The sequence below is a fragment of the Pseudomicrostroma glucosiphilum genome (genome assembly GCF_003144135.1).
Source record: "Pseudomicrostroma glucosiphilum strain MCA 4718 unplaced genomic scaffold BCV69scaffold_1, whole genome shotgun sequence".
In the NCBI taxonomy this organism is placed as follows: domain Eukaryota; kingdom Fungi; phylum Basidiomycota; class Exobasidiomycetes; order Microstromatales; family Microstromataceae; genus Microstroma; species Microstroma glucosiphilum.
The window spans coordinates 1912425-1935846 of NW_020289913.1; the positions used below are offsets into that span (position 1 = coordinate 1912425).

The 23422-nt window shown below is 56.0% G+C and overlaps 10 protein-coding genes across 10 annotated transcripts; 4 read left to right on the plus strand and 6 right to left on the minus strand.

Moving 5' to 3' along the window:
• Positions 1-360: 360 nt before the first annotated feature.
• BCV69DRAFT_280125 (DUF543-domain-containing protein) lies at positions 361-1227 on the plus strand. The gene is made up of 3 exons (XM_025491499.1): positions 361-472; positions 613-697; positions 791-1227. The coding sequence occupies exons 1-3, from the start codon at positions 407-409 to the stop codon at positions 1162-1164; spliced, it is 525 nt and encodes a 174-aa protein (XP_025351389.1). The 5' UTR covers positions 361-406; the 3' UTR covers positions 1165-1227.
• A 710-nt stretch (positions 1228-1937) lies between these two features.
• Positions 1938-4254, minus strand: BCV69DRAFT_23899 (PTR2-domain-containing protein). The gene is made up of 2 exons (XM_025489969.1): positions 4018-4254; positions 1938-3927 (listed from the first exon to the last, which is right to left on the minus strand). Exons 1-2 carry the CDS (start codon positions 4019-4021, stop codon positions 2051-2053), a joined length of 1881 nt encoding a protein of 626 aa, XP_025351390.1. The 5' UTR covers positions 4022-4254; the 3' UTR covers positions 1938-2050.
• An 813-nt stretch (positions 4255-5067) lies between these two features.
• On the minus strand, positions 5068-5496 carry BCV69DRAFT_23779 (hypothetical protein). Its single transcript, XM_025489948.1, has one exon. It carries the CDS (start codon positions 5408-5410, stop codon positions 5120-5122), a length of 291 nt encoding a protein of 96 aa, XP_025351391.1. The 5' UTR covers positions 5411-5496; the 3' UTR covers positions 5068-5119.
• BCV69DRAFT_23786 (hypothetical protein) lies at positions 5497-7909 on the minus strand. Its single transcript, XM_025489949.1, has 4 exons — positions 7120-7909; positions 6895-7037; positions 6590-6812; positions 5497-6485 (listed from the first exon to the last, which is right to left on the minus strand). Exons 1-4 carry the CDS (start codon positions 7603-7605, stop codon positions 5583-5585), a joined length of 1755 nt encoding a protein of 584 aa, XP_025351392.1. The 5' UTR covers positions 7606-7909; the 3' UTR covers positions 5497-5582.
• A 241-nt stretch (positions 7910-8150) lies between these two features.
• BCV69DRAFT_265800 (cleft lip and palate transmembrane 1) lies at positions 8151-10490 on the minus strand. The gene is made up of 2 exons (XM_025490794.1): positions 9689-10490; positions 8151-9619 (listed from the first exon to the last, which is right to left on the minus strand). Exons 1-2 carry the CDS (start codon positions 10395-10397, stop codon positions 8214-8216), a joined length of 2115 nt encoding a protein of 704 aa, XP_025351393.1. The 5' UTR covers positions 10398-10490; the 3' UTR covers positions 8151-8213.
• Positions 10491-10744: 254 nt separating this feature from the next.
• On the plus strand, positions 10745-11623 carry BCV69DRAFT_280132 (hypothetical protein). Its single transcript, XM_025491500.1, has 2 exons — positions 10745-10871; positions 10962-11623. The coding sequence occupies exons 1-2, from the start codon at positions 10809-10811 to the stop codon at positions 11418-11420; spliced, it is 522 nt and encodes a 173-aa protein (XP_025351394.1). The 5' UTR covers positions 10745-10808; the 3' UTR covers positions 11421-11623.
• Positions 11624-11795: 172 nt separating this feature from the next.
• BCV69DRAFT_280133 (hypothetical protein) lies at positions 11796-15823 on the plus strand. The gene is made up of 6 exons (XM_025491501.1): positions 11796-12914; positions 12987-13145; positions 13231-13440; positions 13514-14155; positions 14237-15420; positions 15508-15823. The coding sequence occupies exons 1-6, from the start codon at positions 11919-11921 to the stop codon at positions 15590-15592; spliced, it is 3276 nt and encodes a 1091-aa protein (XP_025351395.1). The 5' UTR covers positions 11796-11918; the 3' UTR covers positions 15593-15823.
• A 132-nt stretch (positions 15824-15955) lies between these two features.
• On the minus strand, positions 15956-16736 carry BCV69DRAFT_243609 (putative NEDD8 precursor-ubiquitin-like protein; the record flags this gene model as incomplete). The annotated part of the gene is made up of 5 exons (XM_025490079.1): positions 15956-15994; positions 16094-16148; positions 16269-16351; positions 16489-16526; positions 16709-16736. 5 exons carry the CDS (start codon positions 16734-16736, stop codon positions 15956-15958), a joined length of 243 nt encoding a protein of 80 aa, XP_025351396.1.
• Positions 16737-17362: 626 nt separating this feature from the next.
• BCV69DRAFT_292067 (NAD(P)-binding protein) lies at positions 17363-18572 on the plus strand. Its single transcript, XM_025493778.1, has one exon. The coding sequence runs from the start codon at positions 17485-17487 to the stop codon at positions 18373-18375; it is 891 nt and encodes a 296-aa protein (XP_025351397.1). The 5' UTR covers positions 17363-17484; the 3' UTR covers positions 18376-18572.
• Positions 18573-18595: 23 nt separating this feature from the next.
• BCV69DRAFT_310071 (Metallo-dependent phosphatase) lies at positions 18596-20947 on the minus strand (the record flags this gene model as incomplete). The annotated part of the gene is made up of 3 exons (XM_025494762.1): positions 18596-18627; positions 18699-19971; positions 20045-20947. The coding sequence occupies 3 exons, from the start codon at positions 20945-20947 to the stop codon at positions 18596-18598; spliced, it is 2208 nt and encodes a 735-aa protein (XP_025351398.1).
• Between the last annotated feature and the right edge of the window lie 2475 nt (positions 20948-23422).

Below are 23422 nucleotides of genomic sequence, written 5' to 3' on the forward strand. Positions count from 1 at the left end.
ACAGGAGCTCGTTGCGAGCTGACCAATATGAGGATTCGGAAGGTATATCTGTACCCGCAGCCGCTACGCCATTAGGCGGTATCGTGCTGTCAGATGCCATCCAGACGCTTTTCGGCTGCTCGAGGAGACTACTACAGCTACAAGAGGTGGGACAAGTCGATCTCCGGCAAATATGAGGAAAGCGAGGAAAGCACGCCAAGTAGCCTCAGATCTTCCCGTCGACGTCTGTGCGTCAGATTCGCGCCTGTGCGTGTGTGTGTGTCTGGGCGGGCGGCTCCGCGCGTGTGGCTGCCCTGCCTTGGCTCCGTCAATCGCTCCTCGTCGGGAAGAAAGGTGGCCGCCTACCATTGCCGACCAATCCATCGATACCATTGGCTCCTTCACCTCGTCTATCTCCCCCATCGTCATGTCTGCTGCCCAAAGCTCTCCCTCGCAAGAGAAGGTCCCTTCGGAGGACATCATTGCCCGAAAGGTGAGGATCAGGGACAGGGCAGGGAAGAATCGGGAAGGGCCTGAATGAAAGGAGCCGCAACAGAGAGGCTGTCCGGAGGGTAAAGGCGAGGCCCTAATGCGAACAGTATCTCACCTCTGCCCCTCCTACTTCCTCCACAGACGGACCTTTGCATCTCGAATGCCATTGTCAAGACTGGTATCGGACTCGGAACGGGTGTGGTATTGAGCGTGCTGCTCTTCAGGCGTGAGTAGCTGCGAGGCAGGCAGGACCGACTTAGGAACGCTTCCTTCGAACTCAACATCTGACATCTCCCATGGTCCATCTCCTCTCTCCCAGGCCGAGCATTCCCCGTTTGGCTCGGAACAGGATTTGGAGCAGGATCAGCCTACACAGACTGCGAGCGTTCCTTCAACCCCTACTCTTCCCCCGGTCTACGAGTTCTCCCTCCTTCCCTCTCCCCTCCTTCCTCCTCTAGCAAATCCTCTCCTTCCTCTTCTTACTCGAGCAATCCCTCCTCTCCTTCTTCAGAGGGGTCTACTGTCCTCGAGAGGTTGAGCCAGCGTGCAGGCGAGGCAATTGATACTGCAAAGGTCAAGGCGAAGCCTACTGTTGAGGAGGTCAAGGATCAGTATGGACTTGCAAAGGACAAGGTAGAGGCAAAGGGAAGGGAAGTCAAGAGTGAGGTGGAGAAGAAGATTAGGCAGGTGTAGCCAGTGGGAGTGGAGAGGGGGTTCGAAAGAAAGCATTGCAGGCACGAAGCAATGGTCACCTGCTGGACTTGTCGAACCAGAACAATTCGCACCTCTTGTCTGTATGTCGGGCAGGAGCAATACAATCTCAGTCCATCGACGCACTTGAGCTGAAAAGACTTGCGGTGACCGACCTCTGCCTACTGATTTCGAGGTTGTATGACACGCGTGGAACGTGGTGACCGTGACGACGGTCGTGCCTCGCGGTTGTCCTTCCTGAAAAAGCCCCGCAAGAAGAGCTACTTAGTGAAGGAGGACCCGCGAATAGAGTGCTTCTCCCCTTTTTGATCTGCCAGCCCCACTTGCTTGCCCCGACTCTATCCTCGCAATACTGCTCATTGTGACATGTACCCCTCTCCTGACACTTACTTGCTGCCCTGCGCGTATGCCTACGGACCGAGCTCTCCGTGCAGCACTGGAGCGGGGAGCTCGCCAACGAGAGAAGACTCAGACGAAAACACATCGACGGCAGAGGACGGACGGGCACACCTCGACTTTTTTCTGCTGGTGAAGAACTCGTTCAATTCGGTGACACAGAGAGGGAGGGGGAAAGACAAGAAGAGGAGTGGTGAACAAGGACAACAAGAGATGACAACAGATGACAAAGAAGGAGAGGAGTGATCACGGGGTGAGTGAGCGAAAGGGAGGACATACGTATGAATACATGCACGTTAGAATGAAGGTCTTGAATCGAGATCAGATCTACACTTTGCGAGAGACATATGATTGTCCTCGCAGGCTTTTTGTGCGTGCCCTAGCAGCTCCTTCCGATTGAAATAGGCTGCATGGGCCACTTGGTCTATAGACTGCCGCCTCTCCTAAATCACTCGAAGTCTCTGCGCTCCGCTCACTTCTCATCGATGATGGCATCCTGAGGTCGGCCATTGTCCTGCAGCCTACCGTCAATGGGCTCCTTGGTGGACTTGAAAGCAGTCTTGTCCAGAGCATTGAGCTCATCCTCTTCGGCGTCGAGCTTGCGGAAGCAGATCCAGAAGAGGATACCAAATACAAAGGCCAGACCGGCAAAGATGCCGTAGTTGGCGACAAGGAGAGGGTCGGCGGAGACGCTGACAAAGGCAAAGCCAATGGCGGAGGCAATGGCACTGGTGAAGAGGTAGAGGGCCATGACCATGGACTTCATGTTGCTGGGTGCCTTGGTGAAGGCGTATTCGAGACCAGTGATCGAGGCAAAGATCTCCGAGAAGCCGATCAAGACGTAAGTAGGAGTCTGGATCCAGACGTTGAGCGGCGCGGGGTCGTCACATTCGGTGGCATACTCTCCGCAAGTAGATGTCTTATAGATGTAGTGCTGGCAGACCGCTGCACTGACCATGGAAAGAGAGGCAGTGAAGAAGCCGAGGGTGATCTTCTTCAATGGCGTGAACTTGATTCCGGCCTTTCGCAGCAGAGGGTAAACGAACAGGTCCAAGATGGGAATGAAGATGATGATTGACAGGGGGTTGAGGTTGGAAAGTAGATCATTGGGGATTCCGTTGAGGGTCATGGAGCCTGCTTGCGAGGTGAGGTTGTTGTTGATCTGGTTGTAGCAAAGCCAGTAGACTGGGAAGAAGACGAAGACCTGGCAGGCCTTGACGGCTCGTCGGAGCTCGTCGACCCACAGGTCGTCAAAGTTCATCCAGGATGGGAGAGGTCCCGACTGTCTCGAGGGCTTGGCATCCTCCCAGAAGTTTGCGGCAAAGAGGTTCTTGACAGTAGTGACAGGGTTCGCAGACAGCTTGGGCTTTGCGGCAAAGGCAAAGAATCGGAGAGCAGTAGAGAGGATGGAGCCAGCAGGAGGGGTCTTGACGTAGTACTTGCTACCGAAGGCGAGAACTGGGATGCACAAGAGGAACACCAGAGCTGGTAGCAGGTAAGCCAGCCAGTAACCGTGTTGCTTTACGGCGTAGACCATTCCGACTTGTCCTACGATGGCGCCGATGTTGATGGCGGCATAGAAGTACATGAACAGTCTCGAAATTGAGAGAGTGGGGTCCACGATGACCTTCTCTCCACTCTTGAGGTTCTTGACGGTGGGCTTCTTACCCTTGATCTGCTCTGCGATCAGAGTCGACACGTTTGACTTGAAGAATCCGGTACCGAAGGCCATGACGATGATCGATACGATGAAGAGACCCAGTGCGCCTGCACTGTTGTCGAGGACATCAGGAGCAGCAGAGCCGATCAGGAGGAAGTGTCCGACGGTAGCAATGCCGACTGCAAGACAGATGGTGTTGAAGCGACCAAGACGAGAGTCGGCAATCCATGCACCCAGCAAGGGCAAGACGTAGACCATGAAGGTGTTCATGGTAGTAAGAGCAGTCGATGCCCTCTGTCCTCGGCCCAGCGCACCACTGGGAGTGTCCAAGCCTAGAGCCGCACCGGTCCTGTGGACGGGGTTTCCTGGTCGTGAGTGCTGGATGAAGTTGGTGAAGACGTTGGTGCATCCGTAGTAGGAGAAGCGCTCTGCAAGCTCGCAGAATGCTACCGACCAGGCTTGCCAGGGAATGTTCTCCGGCACCCTCCTGAGGTTCAGGAGCTCGTCTTCAGTGGGGAAGACGTTGCCGTACTCGTCTGAGGTGGCGTGTACTTCCTCGGAAACCACTCCCTTTTCCAGGTGACCCAAGGGGTGGACCTTGTCGGTGCGGTTGGAAGCATCAACGTTTGCACGATACTGATCAGCAGCGGCCTCGGCCATGCCGACTTCCAAGTGGTCGATTGGGTTGCCTGTGGAGAAGAGGGAAGGGTGGGGTGGGGTAGAAACAATTAGCGAGAGGTCACGCAAGGTTACTAGCAGCACAAGGTGCCACTACTCACTCATGGTGTGTCAAGGGCAAACGGAAGGAAGGATGCTAAGGGAGAGGATGAATGGGTCGACGTGAAGTATGGAGGGGAAAAGGGCGGGAAGAAGTGGTCGGGATGTCTGGAATATGTACTCTGTTGCAGACTGACGGATCCAATGGGAGATGACAAGGTCACCCGACCAGGGCGGCGACAGACTTTGCCAGGGCGGGACAGCTACATTGCCTTGATTCCCTTGATTGCCTCAACGCGGAGGCACATCACGCAAGGCACCACGCAGCCCCCGCACTTTCCGACGCAAGCATTGGGACACCTGTAGCGTCTTGTGCTGTGTACTGGTACCGGGAGAAGAAGTAGCACAAGGGCAACAGCAGCAGCAGCAGCAGCAGCGCCGCTTCTGCCCGCTTCGAAGTCAGAAGCGGTGAGTGGACTGCATATAGGAAGGGGTGGGAGCAATTTGATCGAATAAGCGAGCAGACAGAGGGATGCCAAGACTCGTAGGCCAAGCAACAGCCGAGTGTCTCGTGGCTCTTTTCTCTTCCGCCACTCGCCGGCGGCTGCAGCTCCAGAGCCCGCTCGCCCTTCTCGCCGATGTTCGACGCTGCATGTCTGTTGATTTCACTTCCGCAAAAAGTCTGGGCAGCGCGGGGCAGGTAGGTTGTCCCGTGGTGGGATCAGGCGAATAGTCAGAGGCAAGACCTGCAAGTGGGAACACAGCAAGGGATAGCCGAAGATCACCGAGATACGCAAAAAGTACCACAATGGCGCTCAAGTGGCGGGAGGGCACGCGGTCACAGGCGCCTGCAAGCTGCACCTTGCGCCTCCTCGCCGGGAAATCCGAGACCAACTCGCTTCGGATCCCTTCTCTAGAGGTCTCGCCCGACCATCCCAAACGACGCTGTGCCAGGCTCCAGGTCCCGTCCCCAATTCAGCACGCCACGTCGGACTCCGCTTTACGCCCCCTCGTGTTTTCTTGGCTCTCCTGTCCTGTCACGGGAGAGAAGGGAGCGTGAGAAACGGGAAGCGAACTGTAGCGAGAGAGAGGGGGGAGAGCGGGGCCTATGGAGGAGTTTTGCAGGTGTACTTACGCACGAATACGGCAATGTCGGTCCGATCCTTAGAGCGCAGGTCGACTGAAGTGCAAAAGTAGGAAAAGGAAGGCACTACTACCAGAGCAACCAGAAAGACAATCCCACACGCATGCTGCCCCTTTGGTCCTCGCCCTGGAGATAGTGGCGGACTCATTACTTGGGAGCTTATCAATGATCGACGAGAAAAAAAAAAGCAACATGGTGCAAGGGACGACAACAGAGCAAGTCAGAGCAGGCGCAAGCGTTAGGCGCAATCGCCAAGACGAGAGGCCGGACGGGCGTCTTCTCTGCTGCGAAGCGGCGGGAGCGATAAGCATCGGCGATCAGCAGGTCCGGCAATCCCTCCACGGACGAGATTCGCTGCAGATGCAGAGGACTGGATCTCGCTGTGGGGGGTGCAAGAGGTAGATGAAATAGACTGGACATTCTCTATCTTCTGTCACGAGCATTGCCCTCGTACACATGGCCTCGCTACAGTATCATACCGTATCAATCACTCTTCTTGCCCTTGGCAACGGCAGGCGCACCGGTCCCGCTCCTCTTGGGCGGAGGAGGGACCTGGCCGGCAGGTTCGCCAGCGTAGGCGAACGAAGCACTTGTGGCGCTGGGCGCAAAGGAAGCACCATTCGCCTCGGGCGTCTTCATAGCGCCGTCGTAGTAATGCACGTGTCGCTGCTGTCCCACCCGCGAGGACGAGGAGACAGAGGCGGCGGAGCTGCCGCTCCTGCTACGCGCTTCGTTGCCCATGGGTGGGGGCGCTAGCGTCGGCGGGAAGGCTTGAGCTGACTGGCCGTAGTGGCCTGCCATTCCATTCTGTTCATACTGCAGGCCGCCTTGCCCAGAGCTGCCATTAGTCTGGCCGTAAGGGTATGGCGGAGGAGGTTGGGGAGCTTGCTGGTTCCATGCAGAGGCTTGGCCACCCCAGATCGGCTGTGCAGCCCCGACGTTACCTCCCGCAGCCCATGCTCCTCCTACGAATTGAGCAGCAGTTCTCCGATCCGTCGAGCCGAAGGCAGAAGAGTAAGCAGGCGACTTTTCGCCTGCGAGACTGCCGTGAATGCTGCGCCCGTGATCGCCTTCATCACCAGAGTCTCGAGGCGCAAATCGCATCACGAGCCGGTAGAGCACGACGGTGGGCAAAAAGATGGGTATCCTCGCCGGAAGGAACGATGACAGGGTAGTCCCAGCCGGGACGCTTTCACTGCCCATAAACTTGTCCGAGGTGCCAGAGATGGGCGTGAGCGTGCTTCCTGCGGAGGCGGATCGTGGCTCCGGCCTAGCAAGGAGGGCTAGCACGACATAGAATGGGTAGACGGCCATAAAGAGGAAGAGATTGAGCAGACCGGAAGGGTGGAAATAGGAAATGATCGTGGGAACAATGCCGAACGCCGTCTGATGGGAGAAGCGGTGTTGCGTCAGTATGATTATCTCTTCAATAGCAATAGTACTGAAGTAGCAACATCACTGAAGTAGCAACATCACTGCTCGCTACTCACCATGTATGCCCACCGGCTTTCAACGTAGCGCAATCTTCGTTCTACCGACCATCCTCGGCTGACCATGACAGGGTCAAAGCAGTAAAATGCATCGACGAAGCTCATCATAAGGAAACAGAGCGTGCTACCGATCCAAGGGATGTGGTCAAGAGCTAGGCCCAATAGCACGTAATTGATGACGACGAAGACCCTAAATGATTCGGAAAGGACGCGGGCTCGAAAGCTATTGGGTTTGCGAGAGGAACCTGAGCCATGAGTATGCGACATGCCAATCGCGGACGACATTGCGTGGCATCAGCACTCACCTGGTCGAAGTCACGCCGCTGATGGCAGCAGAGATGGACATACCTCTGCCATGCTTGAGCTTGGTGGCAGTCTTGGCTACATCTACGGTCCATGAAGAGGCTACAAAGTACGAGATGGCTACCAGAGGGTAGAGCCAAAGAACCTGAATGTAAAGAGAGGTATTTCAAAGGGATTAGTCATCCATCTCAAATGTACCTGGATATGCTTCAAGTCTGAGTACGTACCTCGTCAGTGTCTGCCCAGGTCTGGAAGTAGTGCTCGTTATGCTCATATTCGTCAAAGAAGATTTGGGCAGGGAAGTAAGCCATCTCGAAGAGGAAGATGACGAGGACGACTGCCGATGATAGGCACAGCCCCTTGAGGATCGTCTTGCGGATATGGGGAGAGCCAGACACGACACTCCCCATCTCTCGAAAGCGCAGTGCATCCTTCCAGCCCTGACTCGCCCACGCCCCGTGAATCTTCGCAGTCGGAACAATTCCCGTCGTGCCTAGCAAGGACTCGAAGCCTGCTCCTCCGTCAGCTCTAGAAGGCGTGATAGGTCCAGCAGCAGTCCAAGGGGTAGCATACTGATCTTCTCCCAGCCAGCTGGAGAGGGAGGGGAGGGAGAGACCCTGGAAGTAGCTCTGCTCGATACGACTGCCTGAGGCGCCTTCTACGTCTAGGTTGCTCATGTCGACGGAGGAGAGACCTCGCGTATGGTGGGCCATCGTGGTGGCAGTTTGTTGGTCGTCAAAGGAATGTGTGGGTCGTGGCTGTGCTGTGCGTTGCGTTTCGTTGCGTTATGTAGTCGGAGGCGGACCTCCTATTGTCCGTTGCTGCGAGGCAAGAGAGCAAGCCGATTTGTCTTGCCAATGACTGCAGGCTCACCGCTCTCCGCGCAGCAAGCAGTACTGAATGACTCCTGTCTGCAAATGGTGCTTTCCCTCTCCCAAAGTTAGAAGGCAAGTGAGCCAGCTCAGGGGGCACCAGCAGCAAAGGGGCAATTTGCCTGCGCGTACTCGTGTGACCAGCTGGCAACCCTTGATGTCAGGACACAGGTCGTGCAGCAACGTAAGCAAAGCAGCTCTGTACAGAAGGAGAACCACTCGTGAAGGCTACGAGCTCTGCGGAGGTAAGAGGTGGAACGATGACTGTCTATGCAAGAAAGGAAATGCCGGTTCCCAAGTGCAAAATACAACGAAAGCCAAGAAGCGGAAAGACGTGGCGTGGCGGTGGGCCCGTGCTTTTTTGGAAGAACCAGGAGAACTTCTGCCCGCCAATCCGCCCCGCAACACCGTACAAGAGCCCCTCAATCTCAGTCTCACTTTGGCTCGCCTCACTTGTCCTTCTTGCTCTCGCCTTCTCCCTCGGCCAAGTCTGCCTTTTTGCCAACGACCAGTCCTCCCCTCTTCTTCATCTCCTCGGTGGGCTCAAGCACCTGCCCGAACTCATTCACCCTGCTCTTGTCAACGCCGTAGTGCCACCACTGGTACAGGTAGATGAAGAAGACGACGTCGTCTCGCAGTGTGGCCAAACGATGCATCATCGGCATCTTAGTAATGCCCCATGCAAAGAGGTCGTCGGTAAATGTACCAATGATCTTGTAGATTAGAGTCTTGCCGTTCATTCCTGCAACTGACTTGCTCTTGTAGTTCACGATCAGTTGAGGGATGAGGGCAACGAAGCCGAAGGTGTATACGAAAGACGTAAGAGTTCCAATGGTAAAGCTCCACCAGCCTCGATGAGTTTGGTAGAGGGCAGAGTAGATAGTATAGCCAATCAAGAGAGGGGCGGATCCAGCGGCGACGATCTTGAAGGCCACTCGGTCGAACTCCTTCGTCTCTAGCTCTTCTTTGCTCAAGACGTGCTTGTCTTGGACGTCGAGCCTGTAAGGAATCAAGCTACCAGGAGGCGCTGGCTTGATGTTGACCGTCAAAGCCTTCGTGAGCTTCCAGGACTCAACGGCCACGCCCATGGCCTGAGATCCCAGAATCATCCATGACGTCTCCTCCGACGAGTCAATCAAATACAGGAGAATAATCGTTTGGGTGACAATGGACGTCATGATGGTGCCCACACTGATTCCAGTCAGATTGTCCTTCTTCTTCCAGTAAGAGACTTCAGATGAGAAAGCAAGGAACTCGAAGACCATGTGCAGGATCGTCACCACAACGATGAGCAGGAGATACCAAGGAGACGTGTGCAAGAGGGTGTGCTTGATGATGTCAATCTCACCACCGGCCATACCAGGCTGCTTATCGAAAGAGTCGGTCATCGCTGCCAGCATCTGGAACTTGAACCACGAGGTTGTATCTACCGAAATGTGCAGAGGCAAAGTCGGTGTGGTCGAGTTGATGGGATACATGTCCTCCCTCATGTCCCAAAAGGTATTTGGAAAGACGACTGGGTAGTTGTAGACCACAGATGGGACAGCTCGGCCATTGGAGTCGCGACCATACAGCAGAGGTGTTCCGTGCTCATGATCAGGCACGAGATAGATGTACTGCAGTAAAGCTGGAGGAAGCTGACCTATCGCCAAGCTCGAATGAGAATCTTGCTTGGGGAGGGCGAGGGTAAGATTAGAGTGCCAATAAGAAATCAAACCTTTACCCTCATCGCTCGTAGCATTAGCAGGCGTCGTCACGGCTTCTTCAGCAACGTCTTCTTCTGATGTTGAAGATGCTCCCCCGAGGAGCTTGCGTCCTTCACGATTCTTCCTGGGCGGATGGAGTCGTGTGAGCACTGAAAGAAAGACGATACACGTTCAGCTGACCAATCGCAATATTGCCCTCGGATACACGTCGTACTCACTTTTACGTGTCCTGGCATGTCCGACTGAGTCCCTCACATCAGCTCCAGTTGGTACTGCCACGATGTCTGCCCAGATGGACCCATTGTTTAGCAGGACCTCTTGTGGAGCGTGCAACGTGATTTCCGCGGCCAATTTGATATCAGAGAGCGTGACCTGGTCCGCCTTGAGGATGGGAAAGCTCTCTTGACTCTGCGGCATGACCACTGTAAATCTGCTGGACTGTCCCGAAGTCTCGGCCTCACTGCTCAGCGACGGATAAGCGGCAAAGTCGATCAGACTGTCGAGGGCAGGAAGATCTCCAGAGCTGCCCGGGATCAATGCCGAGTATTGCGTGGCGAGATCTTCGTGTGATGCAGCGGCAGACCAAGACAGGAAGACATAAAAGTCGAGCTCGTCCTGGGGCTTCCAGAGGGGTCGACTAGTGGTGTTCTTCATCACCTGCAGCGAAGGCTGGCCCGGCTGGCTCCCAACGCCGCTCACAGCCTGGGCTACCTGAGAGCCAGCTGCGGCAGCATCGCCCAATTGTCCAGCAGAACTTTGAGCAGGAGCCGTCTCCGGCGGGCCAAGCTTCTGTTTGATCAGCGAGGTAGCCGCATTGACGACGAAGTACATGAGCAGACCCCTAGAGATCGTCTTACCCCAGCCAGGGCCTGCCTCTGCTTGGCCTGCGGATGCGGCATCGCCAGCAGCGGGTGCTGATGCCGACATGAGGGACGACAATGGAGGAGTCTCGGAGGGAGGAGAGCGAAAAAGTGGTCGCAGTGGCTCGCAGACTGTCGATGGATGGCAGGAGGAACGAAGGAACGAGGCAGGAGCGAGATCTCGGCCTTTCTTGGTCGACGGAAGGAAGAGCAAAAGGCCACGAGGCGCCGCACACCCGCCACTCGCACGTCCCACATCCTCGGCTCGGCAAGGCGACGTCGCCGGATTCAGACATCCACCATCCCCGGCCTTGGCGCAGCAGCCTCGGTCATGGCACCGAGCTAGAAGTCATTGAGGTGCATCTTGTCCCTCCTACGATACTTCCCTGTCTGATCTCTTCAAGAGACTGAGTGTCGCACGTCGAGTACGTCTTCATCCTTCAGCAGATTCTCCTTGTCACTCTCAATAGGTCGCACCATGATGCGCGCCACTCTCCTGTCCCTCCTCCTTGGTCTCATGGCGTGCTGTCTTGTGGTCGCGGTGAGTCATGCCAGTCCTCCACCAGCAAAATCCTAGCAAATTCACTGACAACCTGTTGCCTTCTCATCCCACTGATCCGGTTGCATCCAGCATCCTGACCGAGCATCTGCGGCCCTGGTGCGACGGCAGGAGAGCTCATCAAGCTGCGAGGCTTCTGGCTCAGGAAGCTCGAACAACCCGTGTGCTACGTCGGCTAGCCTTACTGGCGGGCCACCGGCTATCGGACCTATTACAGACGTCCTGCCTAGTCAGACCTTGTCTGCCATTACTGGATCCGTTTCCAGCATCCAGTCCAGCGCCACTGGCACTGAGTCAGCAATCACAACAAGTGATACCTCGAGTTCATCGAGCAGCTCAAATAGCTCGTCTAGCTCCATTGCCTCAAGCACCTTGGCCACCTCGGCCACATCGTTGACGAGCACGACTGCGAGCGCCGAGACATCGGCGGCTGCGAGTCATGCTGCTAGTACGCAGGCAATAAGCCGCGTGTCATGGATGAGCGGACTCATGGTTCTGGCTGGGGTCATGGGCGCAACACTGCTTTTGTAGACTCTTTTTAATGCTAGTCTGATCTTCTGAAGGCAGAATGCAATTGGGAAACCCAGCTACCATTGTATGTTTGGATCTCGAGGGAGCGCGTGTGCCTGTGCTTCAGCACAACACGCCTCTATCCGTGATTCAAAGAGCGCCTGTGCCTCGTGTGATGGCTCTCAACAACGTCGGTAATAGACTGTGTCGTGACAATGGTGATTGACGATGCCTACGTCAAAGCTCTGGAGATGGTGATTCTTGTTCTGCCCTCTCCTCTGGGCCTGACCGAGGTGTAAACAACACTTGCCTCGACGCGTGGCTGGAGTGGACAGTGCTCCTCCGCCCGTGTGCATCGTCACTTTTGCCTGTGCGCCTTTCCGTGCGACCCGTTCTCGCGCCTTGGGTGGATGCCTACTCTTCGCTCCCTCCATCCCCCTTCACTCGTATCGTATCCTGCCGCATACCTCCTACTGACGTCGAGAGATATCCTCCAGCCCGTCACTCGGCCCGTCCACCATGGCAGATCAATTTGCCAGGGCGGCTGGCTTTGCTGGAGATGAGACCACCGAAGCTAGCATGATGCCCCCACCCCGCCGACTGCCAGACATGACAGTCGATGACTCACAAGCGACTGGCATGCTCCCTCCACCCCTTCCTCAACAAACCCAAACTCGAGCTCAAAGACTGCCCTCACAAGTACTGCCACCATCAGGGGACCGGGTCGTTTCCCGCGGCAATGTCGAAAACCGAGGCACTGGCAGCGTTGCCGTTGCAAATGGCAAGACAGGATCAATTCGAGTGCCTGCCTCTCGAGTCCCTCTACAACCTTCCAATAGCCAGACTGGTAGTAGCAGCGCAGGCAGTCGCCCGAGCTCAGCTCAAGCTGTGACCGGCCGGAGCTCGCTATCTGGCAGAGGTGCTGATGATGACTATCCTCTGCCAGACGAGGAAGAGGAAGAGGACGGTGATAGCAGCGATGAGCTCTTCGACCGCCCCAATCCCAACATGACAGCTGCCAACGAGACCACAATAGCCTCTGCCGACAATAGCGAGTGGCATAGACATAAGAAGGAGCATCAAGCTACCGCGGGCATTGGCATGAAGAACCTTCAGGCACGGATCGGCGAGCTGACTCAGGAGAGGGAAGACCTCAAGATCGAGGTGGACATTCTGAGGAGAAATTACCGCCCCGATGAAAATATGGCCGAGCTGATCCGCATACGCCAGGAAAACATCAGAGCAACCAAGTTCTCGCAGACCCTCAAGACTATCGGACAGCAGCAGAGCAGCGCCATCAAGCAGCTGAAGAAGGAGGTCAATGCGCTCAAGAAGCAGCAGGCCGGAGGAGGTGATCCGGCAATGGGAAAAAGACTGGCTGAGATGGAGGATGCAGTCACACTCCTGAATCAGCAACGGGAAGACGAGGAAGCCGCAAGGCGAGCGGCCGAGGCCGAGGCTCAAAGACGCAAAGAGGACTTTGAGAAGCTCGAGCAAGAGCACAATGCCTTGTTGGTGAGTAGCCCAATGTGTCAATCTTGAGCGCAGAAATAGACTTTCTGACGATCCCTTTCCCTACTCATGCAGGACAAATTTGACGACGTGGATCGTCAGAGGGAGGACATGGAAGCAGAGGTGTACAAAATGGAAAAGGAGAGAGACGAGGCGATTGAGGAGCGGAGCCGTTGGCAGCAGCAGGCGGAAGATGTTGAGGCTCGGGTAGGAGAGCTCGAGCAGGAGGCGAAGGTGAGTAGAAGCAACGAAGCTAGACATCGAGGCGCAATAGAGACTCAGCCGCCTTTCCGCCTCCTCTTGCCCTAATTACCCGTAGGAACGCGATGAGCATTCCAGTGCGCAGCGTGATCTTGGTCACCAGGAAGATCTTCAGAAGCTCGAAGAGGAGCTCGAGAGCCGCAACGATGAGCTACAGAGGACACAACAGGAGCTACAAGAAGTTCGCGGCCAATTGGAAACCACCATCTCAGAGGCCGCCGTCTTCAAGGGCGAAGTCGAAGCTGAACGTGCCGCTGAAGAGGAAACAGTGAGTTCGAGCCGGAGGGAAGTGAGCTCAGCTGTCTGATGATTCTGACGCTCTCCACTGCATCTATTCTCAGTACAATGAGCTCCGTGATCAGCTGTCAGCTAAGACCAATGAGTTGCTGCAGCTAGAAGAAGAGCATGAGCAGCTGCTTTCAGCTCACAAGGCCGACGAAGAAGAGTTCGCCGATCTCGAGAATAGATTCGATGAACTCCAGCGAATCGTGGAAGAGAAAGAGAAGGAAATCCTGGACTGCAATCAGGATATTGCCCGGCTCAGCGAGACCAATCGCCGCTTGGAAGAAGAGCAGGAGATGAGCATGGCCGATGCTAACGAGGCTGATGCTGTCCGCGCACAAGTCGAAGAGGACATGGAGGCTCAGAAAGAGCACTACGAAATGAAGATGGAAGGTCTCAAAGGCCGACTAGCCGATGCGGCTGCTGAGCTGGCCGATGCTCATGAGCGCATCGGTATCGCTGAAGAAGACGTTGAAGCCCTCAAGGCCAAAGTCGAGCAGTACCGCGAGAGGATGAAAGTGCGTAACCAGGAGCTCGAGGAGGCAGTCTCCACTAATGCCAAACTTGACGAGAAGGTGCAAGATCTTCTCGCAGATCTCAAGGATGAGGAGAGGAATCGTGAGCTCGATGCAAGCGACTGGGAGAAGAGGATGGGCGATCTTGAGGACGATCTGAGACGCGTCATTGACGAAAAGGAGGACGTGAGTATGGCGAAGGTTGCCGAGATTCCTCTTGCTCGCCATTTATTGATTGACCTGGTGTCTCGTCTACCTTGCCGACAGGCCCTCGCTGGAGCGGAAGACGACATCACCTCCCTTCAGCAGACTCTCAAGGATCGCGACGCTGACCTACAAGCACTTCAGAAAGCTCTGAGGGCCAAGGAGTCAGAGGTTGGCCAGACAGACAGGACCTCCTCCGCTGAGCGGCATTCTCTGCAGCTGGAGATTGACCGACTGAGGCGGGACTTGAGCCGATGCGAAGGCGATCTCGCTCGCACTCGCGAAGAGCTGGACAGGAAGGACGAGCTTCTCCGAGAGCGAACGAGTCAGATGAACAAGGTCTACGGCGAGAGCTCCGACAATGCCGCGAAGCTTGCGTCGGAGACGCAGAGGAGGCTCGGCCTGGAGGAGAGGATCGCTACACTCAAGCAGTCCCTCCGCGATACCGAGCAAGCGCTGGACGCAGCCCAAGCTCGAGCAGACGATCTCGAGAGGCAGAGGACGGATGAAGACACCTCTATTGCCCAGATCGAGGGTTCCAGCAAGCGTCAGATCCTTGAGCGCAATCAGCTCTTGGTTCTCGTAGCGCAGCACATGGCCAAGATTCTCTCCAACGACGAGGGCCCACCGGCCTCTCGCAATAAGCTGAAGGATACAGATCCCAAGCCTTCTACAGACTTCGGAGCCTTCCATGGTCTTCTTACTGACCGCATTCGCAAGTTGGCGGAGCTCAAGCTGGCCTTTGAGAGGCGCGCCGCAAAGATGCAAGGCTCCTTCACCGAGTCTTTTGCCAATGTCAAGAAGCAACAAGACTCTCGTGGTCGACAGCTCGAGAGGCTTGAGCACTCTCTGAAGACTGCTGCTGAGAAGCAAGCTCAGTGGCGCTCCAGGGTTGTCGCGAAGCAGAACGAATTGGAATCGGCCAAGGGCACCATCTCAGAGCTGCAATCGCAGATCTCATCCCTCAAGACCCGCTCTTCCCTCGCCTCGCCAGGGGACAACAACAAGCTCACCAGTCTGACTAGTCGGGCAAACCTAGCCGAGAAGAAGATGCAGGGTGCGCTACGAGATGTGCAAATGGCCGAAGAGAGGTTGAGTGAGGCCAAGAGCAAGTATGCAGAGGGGGAGAATAAGTGGATGGCTCGTATTAGGGAGTTGGAAGCGAGGTGCAAGGCTGCTGAGGAGAAGGTCAAGAGGGAGAGACAGGGTGCCAAGGAGCGCGTGGCGGAGCAGCAAGAACAGAGAAGGTGAGTAGTAGCGAGCTGCTCGCGGGGCTGACGAGGGAAACTGCAAAGGCCATCAAGACTGACCATCAATCTTCTACGTCTTCACAGGAAACTCGAGGCAGACGTTGCAGCTGCCAAACAACGGCAGAAGGTCGTCGACGAACTCCAAGCCGAATTGGAGAAGATCGACTAGGCCTCGCCGACGTTTCCGCCTCCCATTTCCGCCTCTTATTTGCCTTCTCTCTGTCTCCTTGCGTCATCTTTCGTCCTTTGATACCCTAGCTGCTTCAAGTCATGCGAGGCTCGTCCATTTTCTGTTCTCAGCATCCAAGCCTGCGTTGCTCTGTTTCTGTCTTTGATTTTCCCTTGTAATATACTGTCGCCTTGTCTCTTTCAATCTGGTATCGACGTAGCGGCTGCTGCCAATGCATTGCATTGCTTGAATCGCGACAAGTCTACGATGGAGCTGTGCTGACTGATCGGTATTGCTGCCGTAGACAAATAGTCCCCCCTCCCCCTCCTACTCCCTCCCGCTCTAGTCATCCTCAAATTCAATCTATAGCAAGCTTGAGCCGCCTCGTAGAGCCAACACGAGCTAAGGGGAGGAGGAGAGGACATTGTAGACGTTGAAATTGTGGTCAGCCTTTCCGCTTGACCTGTGAGGTATCGATCTCTCTCTCTCCTCGCAACTCACATGCAGAACCGATCCTCCCTCCAGTCCAAAGTCAGACACTCCCTTCTCGTCGTGCCTGTAGGTAGTGAAGAGAGCAAGGAGGGAAGCAGTCAGCATGACCCGCCTTTCAAGAGCTTCCCAGGGCAGTCTGGAGCTTCCTTCTGCATGAGGTAAGTTGGCGAGCAGGCTGACTCACATCTGCTTTCCACCAAAGATGAGCCTCTGCTGCGCAGGGGGGATGCCTTCCTTCTCCTCTACTCTCTCCTTGATCCTTGCGACCTATAAGATGAGCCAGCATTGCGGCAGTAGCACAGGAAGGAGCAGAGGTGGTAGGCAGAGGCTATGTCAGTCGTCGTTACAGCTAGGTGAGCTCTCTCATAAGAAGCTCCTACGGGCGGAGGGGCCAATTTACTAACCTTGTCTGTGGGCTCGATGTCCAGGTCGATCTCCCGGCCTGCAGGAAGGGATAGAAGCAGAGGTCAGATGACAATTCTATTGCTGCACTGTAAGCATGTGCTCGAGCTCTCGATGGAGATGACAAGAGGAAGAAGTAGTTGGGTGCCCACTCCGGCACGCATCTCTACTTGTCTTAAGCCCGGCTGCTCCCCTCGATTGTCTTTCCCTATCGCAGCTCACCTGTCAGTGTCTTGACTTTGATCAGCATTGCGGCCCAGAGAATACTGAGGTGAGGATGATAGAGTGGAAATGGTCAAGCGTGATGGTACAAAGGAGCGGTATCAACGTCTTGGAGGAGAGGAAGGTGAGGAAGTGGGATCTGGAGCCATCGCAATCCGACGGGAGTGCGCGATTCCGCCCTGGCGCTTGGACCACCCGCACACCCTCCTCCCTCACCGCGGTACCAACGTCACAGCCTGACAGGCTTGGCTGGTTCTGGACCTGAGCCACAGTCTGAGCCATTTTCGCTCTGCCGCAAGTGTCCCTCAGAGCTCCTCCTTTCTATGAAATCGACTCTCTATGCTATGGACTGTTAGGCTTTGCACGCAATCAAGAGCAGCTTGGACGTGGTCCCCAAGACGAGCTGCTCTCCTCTCTCAGCACAGCTGTATGGGTGTTTGCACCATGCTGTGCATTCAGGCGCTAGCATTCCATCTGGCATTGCTCGCTACAAGACGCAGGCCAGTCTGTTGCGTCGTGTGATGGTCGTCGCCTGCTTGGGAGACGTCGCAGCAGGGATGTCTGCCCAGACGGTATGGTTTCCTCGTGGCCCTTTCCGCCTCCACCTGTCAGAGAGTGTTGCTTGGGTAAGAAGATCTGGTGACTGCACCACCCGCCAATCCCAACTCCTTCTGGGGCCAGGGCCTAGGCTACCCCTGCTCAATGTACCAGCCTTGATCATACCCAAACGTCCAATCCTAGACTACCCCTCCACACTTCCTACTAGCTCACTCACCATGGTCAATGTTCCAAACGTAGCAGTCATCGTTGGCTCCTCAAAGGGCATTGGGTTGCACCTCGCTCGAGCCTACCTTGCCCGTACCGACCTGCAGATCATCTCCCTCTCCCGCTCTCCAGACTCAGCTCGTAAAGCCATTCTGGACACAAAGACCGGCTCTCCTCTCTCGACGGGTGCTCGATCGGATGATAAGAAAATCGGACAGGACGATGCCTCGAAGCTCTCCTCGTTCGACTCTGGCCGCCTGACCAACCTAGAGGTGGACGTGCGCAGTGAAGATTCCATCGCCGAGGCCGCTAAGAGCATCAAGGACAAGTTCGGCGAAGGCTCCCTCAAACTTCTGCTCAATGTCGCCGGCGTCCTCACACCAGAGAAGAATCTGCAGCAAGTGGAGTATGAGGAGTTGATGAACCACTTCAAGATCAATGCCTTCTTCCCACTCTTGTCCTTCAAGCACTTCTCACCCCTGCTGCCCAAGCCTGGCAAGTTCCCTGAAGACGCTCCTTGTCTGTCCCATGGGCTGCTACCAAGGGGTCTGTCGGTCATTGGATCCCTCTCGGCGCGTGTAGGATCCATCACGGACAACCAACGTGGAGGCTGGTACTCCTACCGCGCCTCAAAGGCGGCGCAGAATCAATTCACTCGATCATTTGCCCGAGAACTCGACAATCGAAACTTGAACGCAGCCGCCTTTGCTCTACACCCAGGAACAGTGCGCAGTGAGCTCTCAAAGGACTTTACAGGTGGGCCCGGAGCGTCCAAGGAGTTGGGCAAGGGGGAGTTCGAGCCGGATCAGGCGGCGGCAAACCTCGTAGAGGTGCTCAAGGGGGTGAAGAAAGAGGACAATGGCAAATTCTTTGATTGGGCAGGTAAGGAGGTGCCGTGGTAAAGCAAAGACGCGGGAACTAGAGCATCAAGAGTGAACCGATTGAACTGCAGAACAATAGCACTGAAGAGATCCAACGCATAGCATTACAGTGTCCTCAGCAATCATTATCTGTGAAAAATACCTATGGCTTGCGTGACATGTTGGTATAAGAGAGAAACGACCTAAACGTGACGGGTACGACGGACGCTTCTTCGGAGTAACGGTGGAATACCTGCGAGCCTCATGTCCGAGTCAGATCATCCCACAATTTGCCTATTGAAAGACACGGTAGGTTATCAGCGAGCTATTCATCGAGAAGAAGTCATCTTCAACGCTTGACTTACCTTCAAGCTGCTTCGACCCATCCTCGAGACGATTCCAGGAATGAGCCGTCTCTCCAAAGTTGGAGAGCTCAAAAACTCTACATCGTCTGTCGAAGCCAGCCATTCCATACCCAGCAAAGGAAGATCCGCCGCCAAAACACGTCCAGATTTGTTGACCGTCCTTTTCTATGCGTTCACAATCCGCATTGTTGTGCATATGTCCGCTCACCACCAACCTCACGTCCCTTTGACCTTGCAGTCCTTGTCTCAGTAGAGCATCGAAGAAGCCCCTCTTTCCTTGGGCTCCTGCAACTCCTGAAGTCTCCTTTCGATCGGATCCAAATTTGACAGTCGAGGCACTTGTGTCGAAGAATTCAGCAAGAGGGATGTGCACAAAGGTGATAGCATTGGGCTTGGCCAGGAGAGCGCCTTGGGCAGATCCTGCATCCCAAGTCGGGTTGGAGTCGCCATCACGTTGGATCTTGTCTGAGGCTTCACGTTCGCTTGACCAATTTTGGGCCGGCAAGTCTACCCCTCCATCAGGCTTATACGGACGGAGAATCTTCTTCATCTTGTTGCTCTGCGTGACAAACCAGTCGATCTGGTCTTGTAGAATCGAGTCGTAGGCCTTATGGATGCCCCAGTTCAGCCTAGTCTCGGTGTCCCCTGAGTCCAAGAAGTAGAGATTGAACACATTTGTGCGGTCCGGTGTAGGTGAGAGCAGCTTGATGTAGTAGTTACCTGCTCCGACGCCATTGTGTAGCTGAGCTGGTCCAACCCTTGCCAAGGAGTATGGCAGACGAGTGAAGAGCTGTTGTATCTCCGGCCGGCTCAAAGGACCCGACTGAGAATCATGGTTGCCCAAGATTGCCGCCCACTGGATCTTCCGCTCGATGACCGGCTGAAAGACCTTGGGCGCAGTCGACTTGGGATCCCATGAGCTGCCCTGGCCGTTGAGCTGATCGCCAGTGAAGACCACCAGGTCCGGCTTCTCAGCATCGAGCCAGCGACCGATGAGAGCCACGGTATCGTTGACGCTGCTACATGGGCGCTTGGGCGTCTCCCAGAGCACGTCTCGACAAGGCTCGTCCTCGACACTGAAATGCAGATCTGCTAATTGGAGGATCTTGAAGGTGCCATCGGGCCGAAACATTGGCTGTGCATCGACTTGTGTACTCGGCAAAGGTGTCCGCCTCGCATTCAGGAACGTCGAAGGGTATCCCAAGGCCCGGAAAGCAGGCATGACTTCGCCAACGACGTAGAAGCCGGGCCACGGAACGTTGTGGGAGCCATACTGCCGTTGCAATTACGCAAAAATGGGTCAGAAAGCCAGTCCTCACCGGCAAGCTCTTTGCAAGTCGACTCACCATGATATCGAGCTCAGTGATGGGCTCCAACGCCGCCTGCTGTCTCTCCCAGTCGGCATCACGCGTGCTTGGGCTTCCTGCTGCTCCTCCCATTGAATCCACCTTGTAATAAAGATGCAGACCCTTTTTGCCGCCCCAAAGCCTCATGTAAGGGGACCTCATATCAGTCTTGACCCTGAACCAGCCAGCTTCTGTCCCTCCATTGGGCGGATCCTGTCCTGTCTCGACCACCCTCAGATCTACTACTCTCGGAACATTGAGCCTCCGGCTTCGCCGGTAGAAGACGTAGCGGGTATCAATGGCCCCCCATAGCTTCTTGAGCGCTCCACCAATACCCTTCTCACTCCAGCCAAGACTCTGTGCGGCCTCTGAGTCCAGCGGACGCGGGACAAGGACCCATTTGCCCAGTAGGGCATCCTCTTCGGGGGTGGAGGGAGGCTTGCACGTGCTCAACCGGACCGGTGAGCAGTCCTGAATTGTCACCTCGGTCAGAGGAGCCGGATTGGGCAGCAAGGGTGCATACACATCCAGCGGATACGCAGGGCCGTCTGCCAGAGCTCCGTTTGCGCCGGCCGCGTTGCTGGCCTCGTCTTGCTGCGATGATGAGGAGCCTACCGCCGGTGTATCATCGAGGCTAGTGGCTGAGGAGGCAGACGATGTGGAAGGGAACCCCAGATTAGCGAATTCTTGCCAGCCGACGAGGCCAGCCCCAGTCGGGAGCCTGTCTCTGGATAGTGTGAAGAAGTTAATGGAGAGGAGGAACACGAGACCAGCCCAAGTCAGCAGGAAGACCACTGGCGGCCGTTTGCAGCGCCAAATGCGCCGCGGCCTCTTCCGCGGATGCAACCGGTCGAGATTCTCGTGGTCGTCGTCCTCCCGATATGTGGGATGGTAGCGCCTCATGAAGGGCGAGAGGGGCTTGCGGTAATGAGCAAGTGGGGCAAGAAAGACAGAGGAAGAGTGTAGGTTGGAATGGACGCGCGAAGAATTGAATCCATCCGAACGAGGGCTCGGCCGGAATTCAAGGGGCTATCGGTAAGGAGAAGAGATTGCCGGAAGCCGAAGCGGCCGAGGCAGTCTTGGCTCAGGTTCTACCGATCTGGCGTGAAGCTCCAAGGCGACGGCACAGCAGCGCCCACGGGGTCTACGCTGTTCCCCGGAGGCCGGATCGGCGGAGTGATCGGGTCGAGAGAGGAGGTCCTTCCCATGCGCCTTAACAGGCTGCTGTTCCGCTAGCCGAGCAACACCGTGAGAGCGAGCAACATGCAGCTAATCAGACGTCTGAGAAGGCCGAGGAAGACACTTCTGTCGTACCGCACTAGTCTCTCACGCTGTCCTGTCCAGATCTTGATTCCCATGCACGGAGCGACGTCAACTGCCGCCGGCCCGATCGCGATTCTCATCTAGCATCTCGCTACCGGAGCCCAGCGCAGGTGGGTCGGCAAAACTCCGTGGGTCGATCAGCTGCTGCCTGCTTGCCTGCCCAGCTAGCCTTGGCTCTCTGCCGCTTGCGTCGCAGGAGCTGTTTTCCCCTTTTGAGCTGATGTTGAATACATTTCCAGAATCACCTTGCAAAGTTCGCTACTCATCCCAATTCCAACTCGATGTCATGCGAGCGCTAAGAGTGGGCAGCAGGCTCGGATACTGCGTGCCACAGCGCCATTGATAGGCCGGGTCGTCGGCAGGCCGTCCATCTACCTCAGACGAGCTCTCTCTTCTCCACTCCATCTTATGCCACTCTTCCCTACGTCTCAGGCTTGAGAGACCAGCTCTTGCAGCCTCAATCGCCCCATCACAGTAGCAACGCTTGAGTCTTCGCCCTGCCCTTCCCTGATTCCACCCCAGGCCTATTCGTCACGTCGAGCCCAATATGCAGGTCACATCAGGCTGTCTCGATCGTCGCTAATGGTCAACAAAGCTTTACTTGTGTATGCTTCGCCTCACGGACACTACCGGTCTCGCCAGTGTCTTTGGTATATCGACCGTCGTGATGGGCTTCCGAGGCAAGGGCCCGTAACCACTGCCCGACGGCGGCCCGGATCTTCGTGTCAGGCCTAGAGGGGCCTACCGTCCTCGACGACGATGATCCGCTGCGCGAGAGGAGGCGACGCTATCTGGAACACAAGGACGGCAAGGTAGGGCTACGACTTATATTGCTATGAGTGATATGAGGGAGACTGGTGTAATATGACAGATGAGGAGGAGGAGGAGGAAGCGCAGGCTCAGAGATGAGGGTAAAGTAGGGGATGGGTGCATTTACAAGGTGCGTATGTACTATAAGAATGTGGCGTGATGGATGATGGAGGAAGACATCGAACTTTTGCTGGCCATCAGAGCATGTCGTATGTCGATCCACAACGGCAGAACAGCATCTCTATCGTATAGGCAGGATCTTCTAATGCTGCCTGGACCTCTCTCGATGAGCCCACTCTGCTGCCCGGTCCCGGCCCATGGCCGCATCGGCTTCTCTGCCCCTCTCGCCATCGTCCCTCGAGCTGCTGTCTGGGTACATTGCTCTAGGGTCCTCATCCATGAGACGAGACTGTCCACTCAGGGCCATTGCAATGGGAGGGAGGCGGTAGCCTCCATCAGCGCTGCCTTCCCTCTCCTCTTTGGGATGGGGACCGGCAGGTGAGTGAGGATGGAAGGGCCTGTTCCTTGCGTCCTGGTGTTGGACGGGGGCAGCATGCTGAGGTTGGGGAGAAGGTCGCGAACCTGGCTGATGGCCCAGGTCGTGCCTTCCGTCCCTCGATGGGCTGCGACGCTGGTAAGGGTACGGAGCCGCGCGGGCACTATGACCATCACTGTGCGACTGCTGGTGATGATAATGCTGCTGCTGCTGCTGGCCCTCATACCGCTCACGAGAAGGCTCCTCAGCTGCTCTGGGGTAGAATGCTCCAGGGTTGGGAGAGGTCGAAGCGGCGCGATAGCCCTCGGGGTGGTACATGTAGCGTGTGTCTGGCATCGATGCCGAAGCAACCGAGGACGGAGCGTAAGGAGCGAGGTAGCCCTGGCGAGGAGCTAAATAGGCACCGCGTTCCGCATTATGCGGTGCTCCGTCGTAGCTCCTTGGCTGGTGGTGATGGCCAGGACCAATCGAGCGATGCGCATCGGAACTGTGTGAGAGGGGAAGATGGATGGCAGGTTAGCATACACTTGCTGCTGAGTCTAATCTCGTTCTGTTATCCAGCGGACGGCGGATCACTTACTTCGGAGGCGGTGGACCAGGATGCCATTGCTGAGGAGGCGGTGATGTTCGGTATGAGCCGTAGGAGTGGTGACCACGCTGGTCGACTCCCGGATAGCCGCGGTCGTACATCTCTGGGTAGCTCTGGCCAGGCGGCGGCGCCGGACGACCATCGTAGCCCATCGGAGGCT

Coding starts and splice junctions, on each gene's coding strand:
- BCV69DRAFT_23779 (XM_025489948.1), bottom strand. CDS start 5,410: ATGCTTATCGCTCCCGCCGCTTCGCAGCAGAGAAGACGCCCGTCCGGC.
- BCV69DRAFT_23786 (XM_025489949.1), bottom strand. CDS start 7,605: ATGGCCCACCATACGCGAGGTCTCTCCTCCGTCGACATGAGCAACCTA. Junction 7,038..7,119: donor CCTGGGCAGACACTGACGAG/GTACGTACTCAG, acceptor CTTTACATTCAG/GTTCTTTGGCTCTACCCTCT. Junction 6,486..6,589: donor AAAGCCGGTGGGCATACATG/GTGAGTAGCGAG, acceptor TTCTCCCATCAG/ACGGCGTTCGGCATTGTTCC.
- BCV69DRAFT_280132 (XM_025491500.1), top strand. CDS start 10,809: ATGATGCGCGCCACTCTCCTGTCCCTCCTCCTTGGTCTCATGGCGTGC. Junction 10,872..10,961: donor CGTGCTGTCTTGTGGTCGCG/GTGAGTCATGCC, acceptor GGTTGCATCCAG/CATCCTGACCGAGCATCTGC.
- BCV69DRAFT_280133 (XM_025491501.1), top strand. CDS start 11,919: ATGGCAGATCAATTTGCCAGGGCGGCTGGCTTTGCTGGAGATGAGACC. Junction 13,441..13,513: donor GTGCCGCTGAAGAGGAAACA/GTGAGTTCGAGC, acceptor ATCTATTCTCAG/TACAATGAGCTCCGTGATCA. Junction 14,156..14,236: donor TCATTGACGAAAAGGAGGAC/GTGAGTATGGCG, acceptor CCTTGCCGACAG/GCCCTCGCTGGAGCGGAAGA.
- BCV69DRAFT_292067 (XM_025493778.1), top strand. CDS start 17,485: ATGGTCAATGTTCCAAACGTAGCAGTCATCGTTGGCTCCTCAAAGGGC.
- BCV69DRAFT_265800 (XM_025490794.1), bottom strand. CDS start 10,397: ATGTCGGCATCAGCACCCGCTGCTGGCGATGCCGCATCCGCAGGCCAA. Junction 9,620..9,688: donor ACATGCCAGGACACGTAAAA/GTGAGTACGACG, acceptor TCTTTCTTTCAG/TGCTCACACGACTCCATCCG.
- BCV69DRAFT_280125 (XM_025491499.1), top strand. CDS start 407: ATGTCTGCTGCCCAAAGCTCTCCCTCGCAAGAGAAGGTCCCTTCGGAG. Junction 473..612: donor AGGACATCATTGCCCGAAAG/GTGAGGATCAGG, acceptor CTTCCTCCACAG/ACGGACCTTTGCATCTCGAA. Junction 698..790: donor GAGCGTGCTGCTCTTCAGGC/GTGAGTAGCTGC, acceptor CCTCTCTCCCAG/GCCGAGCATTCCCCGTTTGG.